We start from the raw sequence: 20,878 nt of genomic DNA on the forward strand, positions 1-20,878 counted from the left end.
CTTAAGTTTTTGGTGTCATGTCTAAGACTCCATTGCCAAATCCAGGTTATGAAGATACACCCCTATGATTTCTTCTAAGAGTTCTGGCTCTTATATTTCGGTCTTTGACCCATTTGGAGTTAATTTTTATATATGGTATGAAATAAGGGTCTAACTTCATTCTCTTGCATGCGGCTATCCAGTTGTCCCAGCACTATTTATTAAAAAAACTATTCTTTCCCAATTGAATGGTCTTGGCACCCTTCTTGCAAATCAGTTAACCATAGATTAATGGGTTCATTTATGGAATCTCCCTTCTATTTCATTGATCTGTATGTCTATCATGCCGTACTACCCTGTCTTGATTACTGTAGCTTTGTAGTGAGTTTAAAATTGGCAAGTGTGAGTCCTCCAACTTTATGCATCGTTTTCAAGATTGTTTTGGCTATTTGTGGTCCCTAGCACTTCGCTTTGAATTTTAAGATCAGCTTGTCCATTACTGCAAAAAAAAACTTAAGGCAGCTGAGATTTCTAAAGAGATTGCATTAAACCTGTAGATCAATTGGTGGAGTGTTGCCCTCTTGACAAGATTGTCTTCCAATTTGTGAACATAGGCTGTCTTTCCATTTATTTAGATCTTCTTTAATTTCTTTCATCAGTGTTTTATAGTTTTCAGAGTATAAGTTTTACACAGCTTTCATTAAATTTATTCCTATTTTATTCTTTTTTATAAAAAATTTTAAATTGAAGTATAGTTGACACACAATATTGTTAGTTTCAGCTGTGCAACATACTGAGTCGATCAAATACATTATGAAAGGATCACCATGAGAAGTTTAGTAGCCATCTGTCACCACACAAAATTATTACAGTATTATTGACTATAGTCCTTATGTTGTATAGTACATCCCCGTGACATTTATTTTATACCTGGGAGTTTGTATCTCTTAATCCCCTTCACCTATTGAGCCCAGCCCCCCACCTCCCCTCCTCTCTGGCAACCACTAGTTTGCTCTCTGTTTCTATAAGTCTGTTTCTGTTTTGTCTTGATTTTTGTTTTGCTTTTTAGATTCCACATATAAGTGAGATCATACGGTATTTGTCTTCCTCTGTCTGATTTATTTCACTTAGCATAATAATCTCTAGGTCCATCCATATTTTATTCTTTTTGGTGGTATTGTAAGTGGAAGTGTTTTCTAAATTTCACTTTTGGATTGTTCATTGCAAGTATATAGAAATACAATCAATTTTTATATATTGGTCTTGTATCCTGCAACCTTGCTGAACTCATTGATTAGCTCTAGTAGTTTTTAATGGGTTCCTTAGGAGTTTTATACACAAGATTATGTCATCTGTGATTAGAGATAATTTCACTTCTCCCTGTCCAGTATGGATGCCCTTTATTTCATTTTCTTACCTGATTTCCCTGGCTAGAACCCAGTACAATGCAGAGTAGAAGTGGTGAGAGCAGACATCCTTGTCTTGTTCTTGATCCGAGGGAGAAAGCATCCAGTCTTTCATCATTATGATATTAGCTGTGTGTTTCTCACAGATGTTCTCCGTCAAGGTTGAGTGTATTTTTCATGAAAAAATGTTGGATTCTACAAAGGCTTTTTCTGCATCTATTGAAGTGACCATGTATGTGGTTTCTTCTTTTTATTCTATTGATATTGTATATTACATTAATTGGTTTTCATATATTAAAGTAACCTTGCATTCCTTGCAAGTCCTACTTGGTCATAGTGTATAATTCTTTTTATATGCTGCTGGATTCAGATGGCTAGTATTTTATTGAAGAATTTTGCATCTATATTCATAAGATATATTGGTTTGTAGTTTTCTTTTCTTGTGATGTCTTTGGTTGAAAATTTTAAAAGGTGAAATATATTTCCACATCCCCAAAGGAGTGTCTTGTGCCTTTAGCCTTTCATTTGCTTCTAACTTTCCCCTGATTTGTCCTAACGTAATTCTTATCAACCTGGTTCCATTCCCAATCAGAAGGTGTTTCCATCTGGGTTTAGCAAGCTGGAGGTGGGTAGGGTGGGTGCATAAGATGAATTTGAAAATAGGACAAATATATTGCAGAACCCTTGTGTGAAAGAGGAAAAGACCTGGTGAATGAAAGTATCCAGCATCTGGGCACATATGTGATATATATATATATTTTTTTTGCGGTACACGGGCCTCTCACTGTTGAGGCCTCTCCCGTTGTGGAGCACAGGCTCTAGACGCGCAGGCTCAGCGGCCATGGCTCACAGGCCCAGCCACTCCACGGCATGTGGGATCTTCCCGGACCGGGGCACGAACCCGTGTCCCCTGCATCGGCAGGCAGACTCTCAACCACTGCGCCACCAGGGAAGCCCACATATGTGATATTTTTCATCAAAACAAAAACACTAGAGACAAATTGTGTGTGAAAGATCTTTTATAACTCTCATCTTAATAATAGCAAGATTCAGGGTCTTCCCTCCCCTTCCTCAGTGTTGCCACTACTGAACTATATACTTTCAATGGTGAATTGTATGGTAGGTAAACTATATCTCAGTAAAAGTAAAGCTATTATATAAAAAAGATACATGTTGATCATTTTAAAAAATCAAAATTATGCAGAAGTACATAGAGTATAAAATGAAAATACCCCTCCTGTTCCTAGTGCCATTCCTCAGAGTTCCTAGTGCCATTCCACCACTAACAATATGGTGGATATCCTTCCAGACTTTTCTCTATGAACACAAACTACATATGTATGTAATATATGTATATGTATTAAATGGGACCATACTGTTCTTTATTTTGTTCACTCTATATCTCATGGACAACTTTCTGTGTCAGCACATATGCTTCTGACGTGTCTATGGTAGGCCATATTATAGACATATTGATACATGTGTCTTTGGTTCATTTGGCTCCCTTGGCTGCTTTCAAGACTTTTTCCTTCCTGTCCAGGGCCAAGAGCAGCATGGGGAACAAAGTCCTGTCCCACGACAGCATCTTCATGTTGAAGTCTGAGTCTGAAAGATCAGGAAGCAGAATATGCCCCTCTCCAGAGGTCCAGAGAGGCAGACAGCTTCAGGTAACAGTGAACTCGAGCATCAGTGCCTAATTGGACTATTCATCTTCCATTCCCGACTCCTCTCCTGTCAAAAAACAAGGAGGGAGGAATTTGGACCTGCTTCTCAGCTGATTCTACCCCACTGTTGTAAACATTGATGAGAGAACAAATAAATACATGATGTGCTTACCTAGTACCCGGCACACAGTGTTGGCTGGTATCACCATATTCACTTCTCTTTACACACCCCAAGAATGCTTTAAGTATTATGACAGTGACATTCCACTGTTAATGTGCAGACATTCCAACCCCCATGTTTTTTCTTTCTTCCACAGAGATCTTATATTTTTAGAACTCTGCCTAGAGCTTTGAATGGTAGTATGCATAGAGCTGCGTTTGGAGCTAGGCCGCAATCTGTGCCCAGAAGTGGAGTCGGGGTTGCAGGCACCAAGATCACTGAGGTAATAGAAGAGAATTGTTCAAAGTCGGACAGATAGACCTACACTTGAATCCTTGCTCTCATACTTATTGGCTCTGAGACTTTGGGCTGATTGCTTAACCTCGCTAAGCCTTCCTTTCCTCATCTACATTGGGTATAATATTAATATCTACCTCAAAGGGTTGCTCGTGAGGATTGAATACAGATTCAGAGAGATTAAAGAAATTGCTCAAGCTGACCCGTATAGTTAGTGGTAGACCTGGAACTCTGACCCAGATGTGTTGACCTCCAAACCCATAGTCTTTCCCTTACACCAGTCTCTAAGATGTTGAGCTTCTCTGGCCCTGCCTCCACAGGAAGGAGGGTACATCTTTAGTCTATGTAAAATGCAACACCTACGTAGAACAGTCTCTTACCTTCAGTTACCCCTACCCATTGCTCAGTCAGTCTCTTCTCCACTAGAGAGCTGATTATTTTGCATTTGGCAAGAGGTAACTGGGGCTTATTTCTGACATATCTGCTTAAGACCCCCTATCTCTCGCTCTGATTTTCATACTGTGTGTGGAAGTTCTGCTGGGTACATTAGCCATGAATGGTGGAGAAGCAAACACTGAGATGGTCACCAGTAGCGCTGATCTTACGGTTGTAAAGCAGCCCCTAGGTCAGTGTTGGCCTCTCGCACTACAGCAGGAAAAGTCACTTCCATGAACTTTCCAGTCTTCAGTTTTAAACATCAACACCAGCTTTCACCTGTCTCCACAGCTATACTCCCTTGGCATCCAGTGGCAAAAATCGGCAAAAATCCAGGTACACACGAGCAAATGCCACGGGGTTATTTCTTACATTCAGAAAGGGGAACATTGTTTCCTGGACTCCTCCCTCTCTCCCTCCTCTCAGTCCCAGAAACAAAGAGACTCTTATAGAAGAGATAGTCCATTAAAATAAAAAAAGATAAGAAAAAGATTCTAGGGGTGTTTCTTCCCACAATGAAGGGGGCAGGGAAAACCACAGTAGCCCAAAAACAAGTTTTCCTCAATGTCTGGTTTGGGCCCACACCTCATACTTTTGGTTTGCTCCCTTAGTCCCTCCCTTGGGAAACAGGGCTGAAGGTGGAGTAGGGTGTTAACAGAAGCTGAGTCATCAACAACCAGATTGATGCTTGCGTGGGAAACTTCCCTTAAGTGCCAAGGTGACATTCCTAAATGACAGGGTGGTTGATAGCATTAAGTCAAGGGTCCTGACATGCAGTGTTGCATAGAAGCTGGGGTAAATACGGACTTGGCCAATGGTTGGGTCCCTTGAAGGAGCAGGATTCTTAATGGATTAAGTGACATTCAGAGCAAGTGGGAGATTGTGGGAGAGGAAATCCAGGCATACAGTTTTGTTAGAAATACCAAGACCAAGCCAATTTTTTGTTTTGATCTGATAAATGCACGCATCCCCCACCCCCCGAGAGGGGGTGTCAGCGCCCATCGACATGTATTAGCTCTAGAATTACCACAGTTATCTAAATAGGAGAGGAGTGAACGGCCAAAGGAACCATAAGTGATTTCATGAGCCATTCGGAGTTTCACCGCCCCAGCTGTGCGTACTTAGACATACATGGATTCATCTCTGACAAGCATATGCTACTGGCAGATTTTCACCTGATGTCCTATCTGAAGTGTTAGGAATGTGGGTGCCTAGATTACTCTTCAAGATGTTTCATGTTCTTTTTATTTGAGGACAAATTGACAAGAAGAGGTAATAGCAGATTATTAGCATCTTCTTATTGTTGAATCAAACTGAATTCAGTCATTTAAGAAACTGAGAGCACAAAGCAGCTTTTCTTATTGCTCACAGACCCGACTCTCCCTCTGCAGCCCTTCTTAAGGAAGCAGGCACACCGCCTCTTCTGGCTGTTGCCTTTAAACTTCCTGAACTTGAGTATGGGACATCCCCTTCCCGGCCCTCGTAGTTAGGAGACAGGAGTGCGGATTGGTTAAGAACGTAGGCTTAAAGACAAGCAGACCTTTTCAGATGCTTGCTCTGCCACTGTGAGAGTTAGGGCCAGTCATGTGATTTCTCAGACCTGGTTTCCCCCATCGGTAATATGGAGACCACAAGAGCAAACGCTTTCAAAGAATTGTAAGGTTTGAATGAAATACATCTATGGAGAGCACTCCCTGCCTAGCAGGAAATAATAAAGATTAAAGCAGAATAATGCCTTCAGTAAAAGTTAGCTGCCATTAGTATAGTGATTATTATCGCAGTTGGGCTTGGGGATGGTTAATCCCCAAGGTCTCTCCTCAAGAGCCCCCAGTGGGACCTGGTAGTAATAAGAGGGCACCTTAGACATTGGCTGGGAGTACCCCACAGGCAGAAACTCATTGTGGCCCCTTTTCTTTGGCTTTGAGAGTTTGACTGCCGTCTGTCCTGAACAGGAGCAGAGCCTATGACAGAAGCAAGCATGTCAGCTCCATGACAACAAGGATTTTGTTTTGTTTATTGCTGTGGACTCACTGCCTAGAATGGGTATGGTACACTGCACATGCTTAGCCAGTACTTGTTAAAGATAAAATCAGGTGTTCTGATCCACATCAAGGGGACCGTGGCAGGGATCGGTGCCTCAAATTCAAGTGTACCATGAACTTCAAACTGGAATCAACTAAATCAGTCTGCTGAAGCTCAAGGTAAACCCAAACGATCAACTTTATCCACTTCAGAAAACTAGTAAAAACCAGTTCTAACCAGGACTCGTTCTGTAGATTTTCTAAAAATCCCAGAAAATCAATCTTGACAGGCTTAAGACAAGCAACCAACACGGTCAAGATTTGATCCAGACAATCCAGACAAAGCCCAGATCGTAACTCAAAGACTCACCTTCACAAGATTTGGACTTCCAAAGACAGGGCCAAGGTCAAAACAAAGATCAGACTCAAACAAGATTTATAGTTGGCATCAGTAGGAGGTAACACCAGGATTCTGGTTTGGATCAAACAAGCAATTTGAAGTTTCTGTCTTTGGGGATTGGCAAACGGGTGCAGCCAATCCCCAGAGAGTGAACCAAGGCTATTCGTCTTTGGTTTGAGGACGTACTGGAAGGGAAGACAAGGAGGTAGGAGATGCTTTCCGTGGCTCGTAGTTTTCACTTTGGGTTCTTAGCCCTTCAATCATTAAGCAACAAGTAATTTGGAGGAAGGCACACAAGTTTTAACTTTTTCCTTCTATCCTCCTCCTTGACAGATCCCACCACGGGGCCCACGCCAACCCAGCATCAGCTCACCTCTTATTCAATCTGACACAGTCTCTAAGGAGTTTGAAGAAATCTCTGTTGCTGATGAGTCACTGAAGAGCCCACGGAAGAAGGGTTTATCACACACGATCTTGACATTGAAGAAGGCAAGTGTTAGCTCCATCCTAAGTCGCAGGTTGTGGGGGACGCTTTTATTCCTGCTGTAGCTCACTACTAGGGGGATGTCTGGGGAAGGAGCTGCCATTCTTGCTTTTGGTTTGCCTGGTGGTTTACATTTTCTGTCCAAGTCTACAAACCAAATAATCAGCACTGTAATTTATAAGAAATGGAAGACAGTATTTCTGAAAAAAAAGTTTGCGGATGTTTTCAGTTATTTCACGAAGAAAACAATAGAGATTTTTATGGAAGTAAAGCCTCTATAGATTCCAATGCCCAAATCTCAAAGGTTAGGGCACGTAGTATTGTTTGATAGACACATATTCGTATGAAAAGTCATTTGACACGAGAGGGCAGGTATGTGTATTTCATATGTCCAGCTTTGCCAACCAAAAAATACCCATCAACAATTGGAAAATCAGCAGATTTTGCTCACATCAACACTTCCATTCTCATACTATTGTGTGGTTAATTTGATTGGTTGTTTTTGAGCTTGACAGGGCTTTTAGAGTGAAGTAGAGTTTAGAACAATTAACCTTGGGGACTAAAAAGTATACAGACAGGTAATTTATGATGAAGATAATTGTCCAGTCAGCGCAAAACTCCTCTGTTTTGATGTTAAAAGATTCTATGGAGAGAAGCAGCCTTCAGTTAGATATGGCAACAAAAAAACAATTTGGTTAGGACCAAAGTTAAAGCACAGGCTTTAACATTCCTTGTTGTCATGGAGCTGACACGCTTGCTTCTGTCATAGGCTCTGCTCAGGACAGATGGCCGTCAAACTCTCAAAGCCAAATTAGGATGCTCACTGATTTATGAATTTAGGCTACGACAATAGCACTAAGTCAGACAAATTGGAACAGTCTGAACTGGTGGAAGGATTGAATTAGATAACATTTTTTATCATGGTAAAATACACATAACATAAAATTCATCATGTTGAAGTGTACGACTCGGTGGCGTTAAGTACATTCACAATGTTGTGCAACCATCACCGCTCTCCAGTTCCAGAATAGCTTTGGCTCCTGCATAAGGAAGCCCCAGGCCCACTAATCACTCATCACTCCTCCTCCCTCTCAGCCCCTGGTAACTACTAATCTGCTTTCTGTCTCTGGATTTGCCCACTCTGGATACTTCATGTAAATGTAATCACACAATATATGGCCTTCTGTGTCTGGCTTCTTTCACTTAGCATAATGTTTTTGAGGTCCACAGCACAGATCAGTACTTCAGTCATTTTTATGGCTGAATAATACTCCATTGTATGGATGTCCCATGTTTAGTTTAGCTGTTCATCCATTGATGAACATTTGGGTCCTATCCACCATTGGCTATTGCTGCTGTGAACATTCATACACAAGTCTTTGTTTGAACACCTGTTTTTAGTTCATTTAGGTATATACCTAGAAGTGGAACTGCTGGGTCATATGGTAATTCTATACTTAACTTTTTGAGGACCCACCAAATTGTTTTCCCCAGCAGCTACACCACTTTACATTCTTACCAACTATATATGAGGGTTCCAATATCTCTACATCCTGGCTAACACTTGTTATTTTCCTTTTTTTATATACAGTGTTTCTAGTGGGTGTGAAGTATCTCACTGCGGTTTTGATTTGCATTTCCCTAGTGACTAATGACGTGAAGCATCATTTCATATGCTTATTGGCCATTTGTATTATCTTCTTAGGAGAAATGTCTATTCAAGTTCTTTGCCCATTTTTAAATTGGGTTGTTTGTTTTTTTGTTGTTGAGTTGTAAAAGACTTTTTATATATTCTGGATACTACACCTTTATCAGATATACGATTTGCAAAAAAATTCTCCCATTCTGTGAGTTGTTTTTGTAACTTTATCAAGAGAACAAAATTGGATAAAATTTTTAAATTTTTGTTGAAGTCCAATTTATTGATTTTTTTCTTTTGGTACTTGTGCTTTTGGTGTCATATTTAAGAAACCATTGCCAAATCTAAGATCATGAAGATTTACCCCTATGTTTTCTTCTAAGAGTTTTAGCTCTTATATTTAGACCTTTGATCCAGTTTGAGTTTATTTTTACATATTGTGTGAGATAAGGGTCTAACTTCATTCTTTTGCATGTGGCTATCCAGTTGTCGCAGCACCATTTGTTGAAAAGACTATTCTTTTCTCCATTGAATGGTCTTGTCACCCTTCTGCAAATCACTTAACCGTAGATGAATGGGCTTATTTCTGGACTCTCAATTCTATTCCATTGATCTATATGTCTATGCTTATGCCAGTACTACACTGTCCTGATTACTGTAGCTTTGTAGTAAGGTTTGAAATCAAGAAGTGTGAGTCCTCCAATTCCATTCTTCCTTTTCAAGATCGTTTAGGCTATTCAAGATCCCATGAAATTCTGTATGAATTTTACAATCAGTTTTTCCATATCTTCAAAAAGACACATTGGCATTTTGATAAGGATGGCACTGAATTTGTAGATCACTTTCGGGAGTATCACCATCTTAACATTAGGTTTTCCAATCCATGAACATGAGATGTCTTTTCATTTTTTTAGTTCTTTAATTTCTTTCAGCAATATTTTGTAGTTTACAGTGTGCAAGTCTTGAACCCCTTGGTTAAATTTATTTCCAATTAGTTCATTCTTTTTGATGCTATTGTAAATGGAAGTGTTTTCTTAATTACCTTTTTTGGGTTGTTCATTCTGAGTGTATAGAGATACAACTAGATTTTGTGTGTTGATTTTGTATCTTTCAACTATGATTGATTCATTTATTAGCTCTAACAGATTTATGGGGATTTTTCAGAATTTTCTTTTTTTAAATTTGTTAATCTTTTAATTTCTTTTCTTTATAGTATGTCATTTATATTGACTTCTCTATACAAATTTATTTGGTATTTTCTTCTGCTTTCATAAGTATGCAAAATCTATCTGGGAATTTTTTCCCCAGACATTGTAATTTTCATATGTTCTGGGAATTTCTATTTGGCTCCTTTTAAAAATAGTTTCCATTTCTCTTTGAAATTCCACATCTGATCATTCATTATAAGTATAATGACTATATCTATATACAGAATTTTCTGTACATAAGATTATGTCATTTGTAAAGAGGGATAGTTTTACTTCCTTTCCAATTTGTAGGCATTTTCTTTCTTTTCCTTGCCTAATTGCTCTGGTTAGAACTTCCAGTAGACTGCTGAATAAAAGTGGCAAAAGCAGACATCTTTGTCTTGTTCCTCATCTTAGGGGAAAAGCTTTCACCGTTAAACCTTTCACCATTAAGTATGATGTTAGCTATGGGTTTTTCATATATGCTTTTTATCCCTAGTTTGTTAGGTGCTTTTAGCATAAAGGGTATTGGATTTTGTAAAATGCTTTTTTTACATCAATTGTGATGATATTATTTTTTCTTTCTTTCTATTAATATGGTATATTACATTTGATTTTCATAATATATTACATAATTATTTTCATATGTTGAACCTCCTTGCAATTCTGGGATAAATCCCAGTTGCTTATAGAGTATAATTGCCCTTAATATGCTGTTGGATTTGGTTTGCTAGTATTTTGCACATGTATTCATGAGGGATGTAGGTCTATAGCATTCTTTTCTTGTGATGCTTTTATCTGGCTTTGGAATCATGGTAATGTTTGCCTCATAGAATCAGGAAGTGTTCCCTCATATTTTTTTTTGAAATATTTGTGAAGGATTGGCATTATCCTTTAAAAGTTTGGTAGAATTCACCAGTAAAGCCATCTGGTCCTGGGTTTCTCTTTGTTGGGAGGTTTTGATTACTGATTCAATCTCTTTACTTGTTATAGGCATATTCAGATTTTCCATTTCTTTTTGATTCAATTCTGGTAATTTGGATGTGTCTAGGAATTTATCCATTTCATCTAGGCTATCTATACAGTTATTCATAGTACTGTCTTATAATCCTTTTTATTTCTATAAGGTCAGTAGTAATTGTTCCCTTTCATTCTTATTTTAGTAATTTGTATCTTGTCTCTCTTTTTCTTAATCAGTCTAGCTAAAGATTTGTCAGTTTTGTTTTACTTTTCAAGGAACCAACTTTTGGTTTCATTGATTTTCCGTACTGTTTTTCTGTTCCCTATTTCATTACCTCTGCTTTAATCTTTGTTATTTCCTTCCTTTTGCTAGCTTTGGGTTTAGTTTTATCTTTCTACTTTCTTAAGGTGGAGAGTTAGGTTATTGATTTGAGACCTTTCTTCTTTTTTAACAAGCATATACAGCTATAAATTTCTAAGGACTGCTTTTGCTGTATCACGTAAGTTTTGTTATGTTGTGTTTTAGTATTAATTCATGTCAAAGTATTTTCTAACTTTCCTTTTGATTTCTTCTTTGACCCATTTGTTGCTTAAGGGAGTGTTGTTTAATTTCCACCTATTTGTGAATTTTCCAGTCTTCCTTCTGTTATTGATTTCTAGTTTTGTTCTGTTGTGGTCAGAGAAGAGACTTTGCATGATTTCAATCTTTTAACATTTATTAAGATTTATTTTGTGGCCTAGCATATGGTCTATACAGGAGAATGTTCCATGTGTATTTCAGAAGAATATGTATTATGATCTCGTTGAATGGAATGTTCTGTATATGTCTGTTAGGCTTACTTAGTTTATAGTATTGTTTCAAGTCCTCTATTTCCTTATTGCTCTTCTGTCTAACTATTTATTCATTATTGAAAGTGGGATACTGAAGTCTCTATTATTGTATAACTGTCCATTTCTCCCTTCAATTCTGTCAATTTCTGCTTCATGTATTTAGGAGTGGGTCAGTTGTTTGGTGTGTATACATTTATGATTGTTCTACCTTCCTGATGGATTGACCCTTTTATCAACGTATAATGTCCATCTTTGTCTCCTATAACAATTTTGACCTGACGTCTGTTTTGTTTGATGTTAGTATAGCCACCTGACCTCTCTCTTGGCTACCATTTGCTTGGAAGCCCTTTAATCATCCTTTCACTTTCAACTTATTTGTGTCTTTGGATCTAAAGCGAGTCTCTTGTAGATAGCATATAAATGGATCATGTTTTTAAAATTCATCTCGCCAATTTCTGCCTTTTAATTGGAGAGTTTAATTCATTTACATTCATAGCAATTACTGATAAGGAAGGACTTCTTCTGTTTTGCTCTTTTTTCCCTATATATCTTACATCTTTTTTGTACCTCAGTTCTTCCATTACTACCTTATTTTGGATTTAATTAATTTTTTTCAGTGTACTGTTTTCATTCCCTTCTCTATATATTTTAAAATTACTTTCTTAGTGGTTACCTTGGGGATTACAATTAAGAAAATTAACATTTTAAGACATGTAGTTTTCTCTTTCTATTAACTTGAGTAAGCTAACTATGTATTTTATAGGTTAATGAATAGAGTTAAATTATTTATAGTCAATATTTCCTAACATCAATCTAAACATTTGTCCTGCTTTAATGTCATAAACTCTCTATTAGTAAATTGAAGAATTGAGTCAGGTTGTTATAGGTTAAATCTTGGGCTTGCAGGCAGAAAGTCTAATCTTTGGTGGTGCAGTTAAACCCTTACCATCCCTAGGCATGAGAGTTTCTCAGCTATTTCTGCCATCCTCCCTCGTTTATGAATTCACTAGGGTGACTACAAGGGGGGGCAGATGGCAGCAACAGTAGCAGGGCCACACTGTATCCAGTGTAATAGGTCATGTTCATTATTCATCCAAATCATCAAGAAAAGTTGGACTATATTCCCTGATCCCTATTTAGGAAGATAGGGAAGTAATGCCTTTGGAAAAGATGTTTACTAAAGGCTAAGAATGAAAAGATGTTGGTATTTTAAAGGCTGTGTCAGTTAGCTGGAAGGTTCACTTTGGTGAATCTTTAGTCTCAGTAACTCTGGACTATAAGTAAAGGGCTGTAAATCAGAGCTGGAAAAGATGAAAAGATTTCATAGTTAAAAGCATTTTACAGGGAAGGACAGTAAAGCACAAATAGATGCCCAGGGTCAAACACTCTGGTAGTGGCAGAGCTAAGACCAGAACCCAGTCTTTTGACTTCCGTCCCAGTACCCTTTTCACCCCATCATGTTGCCCCTAGCTTAAACACTACAGTTTAGCTTTAAAAGGAAAACAAAGTATAAGTTGAAAGAACAGTTGGTAGGGTGGCCAGCCCAGGAGGGCGTTCTGGTGGCCCTGAGGGAATCTCCTTGGTTTGGTGTCACGCAGAGGCTGATCAATTGCTATGCACTAAATCCTGTATGTGCATGGATTCCTCACCACAAACCTGGAAGACAGGGAATGTTGGCTAAGGGAAACTTAGCGTGACTCTTCTTTCTGACTTTCTTCCTTCCGCCTAATTGAGGAAAGGCCTGGGTAGCGCTCTCTAACAAGGCCAGGACATCTACTTCTTCCTTGTGACTCTCTCCCTGACACATGGATGAATACAAAAGAGTCCAGGAACATTTATGACACAGAGGCTGCTGCCACTGGCTCCCTGCTTTGGAATCTCTTAGGTCTGCAAGTCCCACAGGAGGTTTGCCCTTATCCTTAATTTATAGATGCGGACAGAGATTTAGAAAATAATTTGCCCAAGATCACACAGAGAGTAAATGATGGAGCAAAGATCTGAATCCAGGTCTATCTGACCTCATTCACTCAAAAGTAAATAATTTTGAGCTGTGTCTGTTTACATAGGCACTTCGAGTAGGAGCATAAAGAGTTGTATGTTTGCCTTTAGATGTATATCACAAAGGCTTACGCAAAGCTAATTACAGACACTGTTCAGTGCAGTGCAACTCTGACATTTCCAAAGCTGCACTGTCATTACCTGAAAACCTTGATTATACTAAACCAATTTCACCCCCTTCAGTGTGAGGGCTGAGCCCTTCATCTTTTTCTCTCTTCCTTCCTAACCAAACCCCAATCCTTTTTCTTCTTTTGAGCTAGAAAGATATAATTCGTGCTTTCATTAAATCCCCTGAAAAGAAGCCAAACAGGACTTGAATGTGGCTCCCAGGTCTGGTGAAGCAAATTTAAGAATTCCAGTGTTGCCAAGAGTATGATTGTTGTCAGGCCCAGCAACCCCATTTTCAGATTTATGGCCTTGCAGTGTGGGTCAGTGGTTTCTGGGGTGTTTTCTAGAGTTCCCTGCAGCATATCACTCAGAGATCAGAAACCTCAAATCTAGGTGAACCACTTCTAATAGGTAGAATGATCACCAGGTTATGGACGCCATTGGAAATAATTTCCATTGTGAATTGTATTATTATGCTTCCAACAGAGCCATTTGGATAGTAAGGACTTTTTTCCTGATGCTTTTTTCTTCAGCAACCATTCAGGGGTGGGTTCAGAGCGCTTAAGTTTGATTCAAGCTCTTTCTTTCCCTCTTTTAGGCAAAACCAAAGCAGGCGAAGCCACGCCTTCCACTGGCTTCTGAAGAAGAGAAAAGCACAACCGAAGGGAAAGAAGCTGACCAAAAGAGGCCGAAAAAAGACAGTATAGGTTGGCATATCTTCACCCTCACCCAGAAACATGTCCTCAAGCTTACCGGCATGATGCTATGTGACAGGAACCCAGGCCTGCTGTTGTGGTCCTCAGAGAGCTTTCAGTTTAAGATGCATACTAATGTGGTCCAAGTTTATCCATCTAAACTGCCCAATTAATACAGTTGCCACTTGTGTGAGATTTAGGTAAAGGGCCATACCTGGATTCCTATTGTACCTAAATGAATTTCCAACCAGAGAGGTGTTTTATGTTTGTTTGTGTGTTTAATTCTATGTCTAATGTACATGCTGAGTTCCTCCGTGAGCCCAGATATCTGAGGGCAGCCAGTGATTTCCCCTTCAGCATTCCCCCTCAGCAACAGAACCAGACAATAATAACAGAACTGGTGAAAAAGACCCTGGTTTTTTAAAGTTGCTTTTCTCTTCCAGTAGAGAGAAAAGGTCTTGTGTTAACAGTGAGACCAGTTCCCATATCCATGGGCAAAGAGGGCTTGGGAAGCTGCAGACAGATGTCCTTGGCGGCCAACACCCATCAAATCCCCAAACAACAAATACCACTGGAGTGAAAATGTGTGTGTGTGTGCGTGTGTGTGTGTGTGTGTGTGTGTGTGTGTGTTAGCTCCAGCTGATGGCAATCTAATTTCAGGCAATACTTGATAAACCAAAATTCCTGTTCCACAAATTAAGTCAAACAGCTCTTTCATATTTTTTCCACAAAGGATTTCACATGTGGGTTCAAAGGCAGGATATCCCTAAATACGTTTTCCCATGAAAAGAAACAAAACCACAAAACTCTTCTGCATAACAACAACAAAACAAGAAATTAAATGAGTAATTTCTTTTGCTTTCTTTTTATCCTCTTTTCATAATTAATTAATTAATTAATTAATTAATTAATTTTTGCAGTACGCGGGCCTCTCACTGTTGTGGCCTCTCCCGTTGCGGAGCCCAGGCTTCCGACGCCCAGGTTCAGCGGCCATGGCTCACGGGCCCAGCAGCTCCGCGGCATGTGGGATCTTCCCGGACCGGGGCACGAACCCGCGTCCCCTGCATCGGCAGGCGGACTCTCAACAACTGCGCCACCAGGGAAGCCCTCATATTTATTTTTAATAGCTGTCACTTTTACACACAGAGGATAATACTTATTCAGTGTCCATGAGGGCAGATACTTTGGTTTTCCATGTCATGGGAGTGGTTTGGAGTACAGCACCCCATGCTCAACACTGTATGCTGGATGTGAAACCACTAGACGGAGCTAGGGACCAGTGGATGATGAGGGAGGGGAGGCCCCCGAGGGCCCTCCCACCTGGGGATTAAAATAAGTTCCTTAGTAAAAGTACTAGAGAGGAGAGGAGCAGTCTGTAGAACTGCTGCCTTGTGCTCGACCTGAAGCCTGTGGACCGATGCAGTTGTTAAGGCTTTCCAAGAATGGCTTTGCATGTATATTACATCAGATTATTTTAATAAAGAGAGTTGAAAGCAGAAGAAATGGGGGGCCATAATCCTACCTTCCAGATAACCCCTGTTGACACCTTTCTAAAAAATAAAGCAATACCTGCACATTATATAAAAATTAAGTAGAATTAAGTAGAAAATAGAAATACTAAGTAGGAAGTAGAATTTCCCTTCACCCTGCCCCAGTCAGTTTCCTAAAAGGTAATCGTTACAAGTTCAAAAATTGCCTTTTGCTGTGTCTCACATCTAATGGTGGAACAGAGTATTGATATAATGGTGATGTGCCGACCTTGGAATCAGTTCATAAAACCGGATTTCACTTTGATTTAAAAATTTCCCACCACAGAAGGCTAATAGTGACCAAGTTGTTCCCTGTGTTCTGAATAGCTACTTCTCCATGCTAGGGAATTCAATAGCAAATAGGTACCCATTGGGCCAGGGAGGAGTATTCTTATCTTACAGAATCAAAAGTACACATCTTTCCTTTTCCTTACTTCTATTTGGTACAGGTGCCTCAGGCTGGGAACAGAGAAACAAAACTGGGATTTATGAACAGAAGACAAGAGATCCGGCTGCAAACAGAGATGCCGCTGAGAGCCAGGGCTACCCATTTCTAGCGGCACACAGAAGACAGTGTGGAAGGAGAGGCTCAAGTACTTTGGAAAGAAGTGAGCATGAATCCAAAGGAAGAAGCTTTAAAGCATCCAGTCTAGCACTTGACCTAGGTAATGGAGCTTGGTTCCCACCTGCCGGTAAGACTGCCAGGGATTTCCGTTCCTGGAACCTGCCCTTGGTGAAGCAAGTCATGGAGCAGCCCCCGACGGCACGAACAGAAAGCGCTACTCCTCAGGAGCTGCTTTCAGATAAAGATGACATGAGAAGGAGCAATGCCGGTATAGATTTTGAACGCAGAAAAGCACCAGCATCACAGCCCATACCTGGAGACATGGAAGAGTCCACGGTTAGTGGTCTGTCACCATCCCGTGATGATGGGGCTTCTGGAGCCGAGAAGACAGAAGCCAGAGCCGCTCTTTTACCCGTGGTGGGAAGCCCTTCTACAACCCGAGATATTTTCTCAGCGTTTACGGATCCTTCTGATAGCCAGTCAGAAGAGGAAGAAGCGTCCATCTTTGATTTGAAAAGTGTCCAATTTAAAATGAAGTCAGCTCAAGATACCTACAAAGAAAAGTCTCCTGGAAACGTTCTCCAGGCCTTTACCGCAAGCACTTCAGATAGCTTGCTGAGAGCTTCGGTAGAGGGAGGTATTTCTGCAGAGAGGCTGCCTCCCAGAAGCCTTTCCCTGTCCTCGGGGGAGCTGAAAGCTGAAGCCATTGCCTCAGAGGGTACTTTAGAGGCTGACAGTGGTTCTGAGCAGCAGCTGGCTCTTGGATATCTTTTCCAGCCCTCCAAGAAGCACAGAAATGAACAAGAAGACTTCCCAGAATCAGAAAGTTCAGCTGCGGGAGTGAGCGGTCCTGAGCAGCAGCAGATTCCTAGGCGGTGGGCTCCTAGATATTCTTCCCGTGCCTCGGGGAAGCCAGAAGTGGAAGCCGTCTTTTCGTGTTACGAGAGTGCTTCCAAAGAGGGGAGTGGCTTTGGGCAGCAGCGGGCTCCCAGGCACTCTCTCCAGCCTTTGAGGAAGTCCAAAGATGGCCAAGAAGTCTTTGCAGAATCCGGTTTTGCTGTGCAAATGACCGGTTCTGATGAGCAGCTGGCTCCCAGATGCACTTCCCAGACTTTGGGGAGGCCCAAAGACCAAAAAGAAGTCTCCTGGGCTTCAAAGAACGTACCTGGAGTGTGGGGTGCTTCTGTGCAGCAGATGCGTCCCAGGCGCCCTTTCCAGTCCTGGGTGGGCCCTACATCCAAGCAACAAGCCTCTGCAGGTCCAGAGAGCGCTGCTGTGGAGTGGGGCTTTTCCGCGGAGGCGCGGCCTCCCAAAGTGACTTCTCAGGCCCAGAGGAGACCAGTAGTGAAACAACCAATCTCCGCAGGTCCAGAGAGTGTCGACACTGAAGGGGATGCTTCTACCAAGCTGCTGCCTTCCAAACATTCCCAGGCCACTGTGAGACCTAAACTCCAGCAAATGTCAAGTTATGAGGGTGCTGCTGTTGAGGTGGGCATTTCTGGGGGGTCACTGCCTCCCAAATATCCTGCCCAGCGGGTTAACAAGTTTAAAGTTGAGGAAATGTCCTCACGTCTAGAGAGCATGGCAGTTGAAGAAGGCATATCTAAGGAATCGGTGCTTCCCAATCATCTTTTCCAGTTGTTCATGAAGTTTATGGTACAGCATATCTTTTCAGAGATCCCTTCTACTGAGGAGGGAATCCATGTGGATCCTCTGTTTTCAAATCAACCTTCCAAACCCTTGTCGAGGCCTGAAGTCGAGCACCAAGTTTTCTCAGGCTACGAGGGGACCGATGTTGAGGGAGGCATTTTTTTGAAGCAGCTGCCTGCGAAAAGCCCTTTACCGTGCTTGGGGAGGCCCGAAGGCCTGCAGGAAGTCTTCTCACGTTCAGAGAGCACTCCTGTAAAGTGCAGTAGTTCTAAAGAGCAGCCGCCTTGCAGACACCCTGGCCAAGCCGAAGATGAGGCTGAATTTCAGCCACAGACTTTCGCAACAGGCCCAGTGAGTGCAACTGTGGAGTGGAGAGGCTCGGAGGAGCACCCGCCTCCCAGACACCCTTTTCAGGCTCCTGCAGCCCCTGAACACCAGCAACAGGTTTATTCAAGTCCCATGAGAGCTGCTGCTGAGGGAAGCATGTTGGAGAGTGATCCTAGCTGCTGGTCCCTACCGAGAGACCCAGCTTCTGCAAACAAAACCAAGAAACACAGCCAAGACTCTGAAGACCTCACTAAGAACGTCCCGATTCCTGCTACCAAAACTGTGACGTTCACCGATGCTCCTGTCTGGCAAACATCCACTTCTTGGGGCACCTACTCTAAGGAGGAAGTTCTTGAGAGTGGTGATCAAGGTAACAGACATTCAAATTTATCCACCAATCGGGCTGTTGTTGAAAACATTTTTGGAGTCCAACTGAGAAAAACCTCTTCCTCATAGAAGTATAAGGGTGAGAAAAGAGATTTTACCAAGCTTCCTTCTGTTTCCCAAAGGGGTCCCCTCTGGACATTTGTCCACATTCTGTAATGGACACATAACCGTCTCCCCATCCCCCTTTCCCCGTGCACCTTACATGGAGATGGGAGTTTATGCTTTTCTCAAAATACCGTTACGTGGATGCTCTCTTCGGCGCCATGTAGATTTTAAAAGCCGGCTCATTAATAGAGCACTATGTTCAGACCCTCAGCTTGAAATGTTAATCTATTGTAAATGTTTGTGCTTACACAGCTTCTTAACTCACCTGAAATGTCCAAGAATCCAGAGCTAGGTGATTTCTTGAGCATTTATGGCTCTCAAAGCCTTTGTACCTTCAGACTCATCATCACACAGTCTTGTACGTGCCTATAACCGTATCCATTTAACCACACACTTACATTAGAGACCACGAAGTAACAAATGCAATAAGATTTTCCTTGGAGTTAGAGAAATGACATCAGTGACCTAAGCGTCTGGCCTCCTAGGAATTTTCCCAGCCCACCTGGCAACCATTGTCCTACCCTGAAATGGGGATAGGAAGAGGGATGGACAAGGGAGGCAAAGGGACCAGTAAGAGGATGGTTTGCAAACTTTGAAGTACAGCTTCTTATCTACTCAAGGAACTCCTGCCTTGCCAAGTTGTGGGGAGGGCACAAAAGAAGGGGGCCCTTCTCTATATGTTATCTTTTTATTTTCATTTGGCAGTTAACAAGGATCCCCATTTGGGACATTATTGTGGGTAGGTCCCAGCCAGTCTCAAGACCCTGCCTGCCTCACTTTATTTATTTATTTTTAAAATAAATTTATTTATTTAATTTATTTATTTTTGGCTGCGTTGGGGGGGTCCTCGTTGCGGTGCGCGGGCTTATCACTGTGGTGGCTTCTCGTTGCGGAGCACGGGCTCTAGGCGCGTGGGCTTCAGTAGTTGTGGTTCGCGGGCTCTAGAGCACAGGCTTCAGTAGTTGTGGCACGTGGGCTTCAGTAGTTGTGGCTCGCGAGTTCCGGAGCACAGGCTCAGTAGTTGTGGTGCATGGGCTTAGTTGCTCCGCGGCATGTGGGATCTTCCCAGACCAGGGCTCAAACCCGTGTCCCCTGCATCGGAAGGGGAACTCTCAACCACTGCGCCACCAGGGAAGCCCCTGCCTCACTTTAGTTCTAACTTCTTTCATTCCTTTCTCAGGTAAAGCTCCTGGTCGACAGTCAGATCATGCCACCTCAGAGCCAGCTTGGATAACCACGATAAACCAGAGGCAGGAGAGTCTCCAGGCCAACATTCCTGTGAAAGAGCCAGAAACCAAGAATAGAGCTGGAGCCGAGGCTGAGACTAAGGAACCTAGATATGGGGTAGGACCTGGAACAGCCCACAAAACACTCCAAAAGGGTGCTGGAGCCAACTGATTGAGCTTACAATGGGAACTTTCCCAGACATGCAGCTCCCCAGCTCTTTGGATGTATTAGGCAAGGGAAGGGAACTCTTTGGGGGAAAAGACTTGCTTTGTACTCATAGAAATGTGCTCCACTTTATGTTCTTAAAGCATTTGTGAAAAGTAATGAATACGAGAAGGTTCTGTAAATCAAATCCTGTCCTAAATATTCTAGAGCAGGATTCCATGAAATTGGTTGAGAAATAAGTAGTTATTAAAAATCCCCAAAGGTCACCACTGGGGTGAGAGTTGAGTAACTATTCTTACAGATATTTTAGGCCTATAAATATGTATATGTATTTAAGAAAATATAAATGGAATTAAACTATACATATTATTTTTCACTTATTTTATTTCTGGGCACCTTTCCATATCAGTACATAATGATTTAACTTCATGTAAATAAAGGTAGTGTTTGGTGTTGGGTTTCCATATATTGATTTGGTTTGGTCTGGCATCTCCCTATAGGTTAAAACAGGAGTTATATGATGAACTAGGCTAATGGTACCACAGGTGGATCAGGCATGCTGGGATGATGTCTTGCTTCCAATGTCCCATTTTCAATGT

The 20,878-nt window shown here is 41.4% G+C and overlaps 1 protein-coding gene across 1 annotated transcript in view; it reads left to right on the forward strand.

The window, feature by feature from the left end:
* The window catches only part of KIAA1210 (KIAA1210 ortholog), a 37,168-nt gene that overhangs the window by 13,403 nt on the left and 2,887 nt on the right, over positions 1–20,878 (forward strand). Inside the window, 6 exon segments of the mRNA XM_073798875.1 lie at positions 2,926–3,076; positions 6,696–6,851; positions 13,977–14,040; positions 14,232–14,487; positions 16,181–18,906; positions 20,068–20,231. Of these exon segments, the coding sequence (XP_073654976.1) occupies positions 2,926–3,076; positions 6,696–6,851; positions 13,977–14,040; positions 14,232–14,487; positions 16,181–18,906; positions 20,068–20,231 (3,517 nt within the window).

This window comes from Tursiops truncatus, chromosome X, assembly GCF_011762595.2.
Source record: "Tursiops truncatus isolate mTurTru1 chromosome X, mTurTru1.mat.Y, whole genome shotgun sequence".
In the NCBI taxonomy this organism is placed as follows: domain Eukaryota; kingdom Metazoa; phylum Chordata; class Mammalia; order Artiodactyla; family Delphinidae; genus Tursiops; species Tursiops truncatus.